We start from the raw sequence: 4,442 nt of genomic DNA on the forward strand, positions 1-4,442 counted from the left end.
CCTCATCTATAAAATATGAATGATAATACTTGCACTGACTTCTTCATGAGGATCAAATATTTTAAGTGTTTGTTAAAATGTTAAACACTATATGAACATAATCTATTATTTTCTAATCTACTGATATTCTATCATCTCAATCCCTTTATTTATTATAATAATTGGATTTATCTTTACATATTTATGTTGTTATTAAGTTTTCCTACCTTATTGGGGGCGGCTAGGTGGTGCAGTGGATAGAGCACCGGCCCTGTATTCAGGAGTATCTGAGTTTAAATCCGGCCTCAGACACTTGACACTTACTAGCTGTGTGACCCTGGGTAAGTCACTTAACCCCCATTGCCCCGTTAAAAAAAAAAAAAGTTTTCCTACCTTATCAATAAAGCACCCCTTCTGGGATCACTTCCCCAGATTGCATTTGCACTCATGTTGGATCCCCCAAGGGTAGCTTCTACCCTGCATTCTAACACTCTAACATCCTAACATTCTAACTCCTGAGCTTTAGCTCAAGAGCCCTCCATTAGCAACCAGCCAGTAAACTAAATTAGCTCTTAGAAAAAAACATTTACTCAAATGGCATAGCAGCAGTTAAATATGTCCAAAGGGCTATAAAACTGTGTATACCTTTTGACCCAGTAATACCACTGCTAGGTCTGTATTCCAAAGAGATTTTTTTTTTAAAAAGGGAAAAAATTCTATTTGTTTTTTAAATAATATTTTGTCTAATTACATATATAATTTTTGACTTATTTTTAATAAAATTTTGAGTTCCAAATTTTCTCCATTCTTCCCTTCCCCTTTCCATAAGACATGTAGGTCCTTTCCCCCTTTTACTGATCTCTTTGGGATATAGGTCTCATAGTGGTACTGTTGCATCAAAGGGTATGCACAGTTTGATTGCCCTTTGTGCATAGGAAAGAACCTATTTGTATAAAAATATTTATTGCAGCTCTTTCTTTGTGGTGGCTAAGAATGGAAAATTGAAGAATGCCTATCAATTGGGGAATGGTTGAACAAGTTGTGGTATGTGATTGTAAGGGGAATGGTTGAATAAGTTGTGGTATGTGATTGTAATGAGATATTATTGTGCTATTAGAAATGACTAGCAAGATAGTTTCAGAAAAACTTTAAAAGCCTTACACGAATGGATACAAAATGAAGTGAACAGAACCAGGAAAACATTGTACACAGTAATAACCCTATTCAATGACTTAGTTATTCTCAGCAAACAATGATCCAAGACAATCTCAAAGGAATCAGGATGAAATATGCTATCCACCTCCAGAGAAAGAACTGATGTCTGAATACAGACTGAAGCCTGCTATTTTTCTCTTCTTTCCTTCCTTCCTTCCTTCTTTCTTTCCTTCCTTCTTCTTCCTTTCTCTCTCTCTTTAGTTTTCTTGCACAAAATGACATACAGAAATGTTTTACATTATTGCACATACATAACCTATATCAAATTGCATACCATCTCACAGATTGGGGAGGGGAAGGAGGGATAGAATTCAAAATTCAAAACTAAAAAAAACAACCCATCTACAATGTTAAAAATTGCTTTTGCATGTATTTTGGGGAGAATATTTTATTTTATTATTATTATTTTTGATTCAGGGCATTTATTTTAACAAACAGTCGACTCCTCAAGATGAACTAGATGCTGCAACAGCTGCTCTCTTGGGTTTAGGTGTTGTTCCTTCATGGAATCCATTCCTGAATCGGTGGTAGACAATTTTTAGGTGCCTCATTCGACCAGTACCAGTAGTGTTGCGTCGCTTAGCCTTTGCACTCCAATTATACTTTTTCTTGCGTTTGGCAGGATATCCACACTTGCTGCAGGTTGACTTCTGAAGATGGAACACCTTAGAGCCACAGCGACAGCACAAAGTGTGCGTCTTATTCTGGCGCTTACCAAATGAAGACGTTCCCTTCGTCATTTTCCTCCTGCCGCCGGCACCAAAGAGGGGGAATATTTTAAAAAAGGAATAGCAGTTAAAAAAAATTTCTCCCCAAACCCTGTGATGTACTTTCCCATATATATCCTCAGAGCCTGTGGTGGAGAAAGTAGGCAGAGTACAGTGGTAGTTAGTCACACATGTAGGAAGTATGTATGACCAAGGGAACTCATAATTCTGAACTTGCATGACTTAAATATTCTTTTTCTTCCCAAAAAGTCCTTATGGAATGACACAAATATGGTGCTGATACCAAAACCAGATAGAGCCAAAACAGAGAAAGAAAATTATAGACCAATTTCCCTAATGAATGTTGATGTAAAAATCTTAAATAAGATATTAGCAAGGAGATTACAGCAAATGATCACCAGGATAAAACACCATCTCCAGGTGGGATTTATACTGGGAATGCAGGGCTGGTTCAACATTAGGAAAACTATCAACATAATCAAGCATATCAATAAGAAAACTAACCAGAATAATATGATTATCTCAATAGATGTGGAGAAATCTTTTGACAAAATACAGCACCCATTCCTAATAAAAAAACTAGAGAGTATAGGAATAGGTGGAGCTTTCCTTAAAATAATAAGCAGTATCTGGCCTCAGACACTTGACACTTACCAGATGTGTGATCCTGGGCAAGTCACTTAACTCCCATTGCCCTGCCCCTCCAAATAATAATAATAATAATAATAATAATAATAATAATAATAATAATAATAATAATAAGTATCTACCTAAAACTATCAGCAAGCATTATATGTAATGGAGATAAGTTAGAGGCCTTCCCAATAAGATCAGGGGTGAAACAGGGATGTTCATTCTCACCTCTATTATTTAATATTGTACTAGAAATGTTAGCTTTAGCAATAAGAGAAGAAAAAGGAATTAAAGGAATTAGAATAGGCAAGGAGGAAACTGGAAGATAGTATGCCAGAAACTAGGCATAGACCAACAACATCTTACACCATACACTAAAATAAGGTCAATCTCAGCACTACAATGGTCCAAGATAGTTCCAAAGGACTCATGATGCAAAATGCTCTCCAAATCCAGAAAAAAAAGAACTATGGAATCTAGATGCAGATCGAACCATACTATTTCTATTATTTTTTGTTGTTGTTTTTCTTTTTTGAAGTTTTTCCTTTTTGCTCTGATTCTTCTCTTATATGACTAATGCACAAATATGTTTAATGTGATTGTACATTTATAACCCATATCAGATTACTTGCTGTCTTGGGGAGGGGGGAGGGAGGGAGAAAAATTTGAAACTAGAAATCTTATAAAAACAAATGTTGAAAACTATCTCTACATGTAACTGGAAAATAATAAAATATTTATTTGGAAAAAAATAAGGTCAAAATGTGTACATTATTAGTCATAAAAGGTGATACCATAGGTAAATTAGGAGAGGAAGGAATAGTTTACCTCTCAGATTTATGGAAAGGAGAACAGTTTATGACCAAACAAGAGATAGAGAATATTATGAAATGTAAAATGGATGATTTTGATTACATTAAATTAAAAAGGTTTTGTATGAATAGAAGCAATGCATCCAAAATTAGAAGGGAGGCAGAAAGCTGGGAAATAATTTTTATAGCCAGCGTAGGCCTCATTTCTAAAATATATCAGGAACTAAATCAAATTTATAAGAATCCAAGTCATTCCCCAATTGAGAAATGGTCAAAGGATATGAACAGGCATTTTTCTGAGGAAAAAATCAAAGCCATCTATTGTCATATGAAAAAAATGCTCTAAATCACTATTGTTTTTTGTTTTGTTTTGTTTTTTTGTGAGGCAATTGGGGTTAAGTGACTTGCCTACGGTCACACAGCTAGTAAATGTTAAGTATCTGAGACCAGATTTGAACTCGGGTCCTCCCGACTCCAGGGCCAGTGCTCTATCCACTGCGCCACCTAGCTGCCCCTCTAAATCACTATTGATTAGAGAAATACAAATTAAAACAACTCTGAGGTACCACCTGACACCTATCAGATTGACTAATATGACAAAAAAGGAAAATAATAAATGTTGGAGAAGCTGTGGAAAAATTGGAACACTAATACATTGTTGGTGGAGTTATAAAAACTATCTTGTTGAAAACTATCTCTACATGTAACTGGAAAATAATAAAATACTTTTATGAAAAAAAAGATGTAATTTTTCTGTAATTAAAAAAAAGAGTCTCTATGAAATTTACTTTAAAGTGTGGCATTGGTGATATATGGATCATTCCACTGCTAAGCTGGACTGGTTTTCCACAGAGCATGGTGTCTCTTCGAAATAAGTCAATCTGCTTGCAGGATGAGACAGACAGATAGAACCATAGCTGCTGGACTGGCTCAACAAGTGTTATGGCTACTGCCAGGCAGGTCACTTGGGCTGGCTTCTTTCAGGATATAGCATCTGGGCTAGAAGGGTTGATTTGCTGGACTCACTAAGCTCACATTTCTTTGGTTAGCTGTGGTCTCTACCACTCTAAGTCTT

General features: G+C 35.6%; 1 protein-coding gene across 1 annotated transcript; it reads right to left on the reverse strand.

Moving 5' to 3' along the window:
• Positions 1-1,640: 1,640 nt before the first annotated feature.
• On the reverse strand, positions 1,641-1,934 carry LOC122735344 (60S ribosomal protein L37-like). Its single transcript, XM_043976807.1, has one exon. It carries the CDS (start codon positions 1,932-1,934, stop codon positions 1,641-1,643), a length of 294 nt encoding a protein of 97 aa, XP_043832742.1.
• Between the last annotated feature and the right edge of the window lie 2,508 nt (positions 1,935-4,442).

Source organism: Dromiciops gliroides, chromosome 1 (assembly GCF_019393635.1).
Source record: "Dromiciops gliroides isolate mDroGli1 chromosome 1, mDroGli1.pri, whole genome shotgun sequence".
Taxonomy (NCBI): domain Eukaryota; kingdom Metazoa; phylum Chordata; class Mammalia; order Microbiotheria; family Microbiotheriidae; genus Dromiciops; species Dromiciops gliroides.

Coding starts and splice junctions, on each gene's coding strand:
- LOC122735344 (XM_043976807.1), bottom strand. CDS start 1,934: ATGACGAAGGGAACGTCTTCATTTGGTAAGCGCCAGAATAAGACGCAC.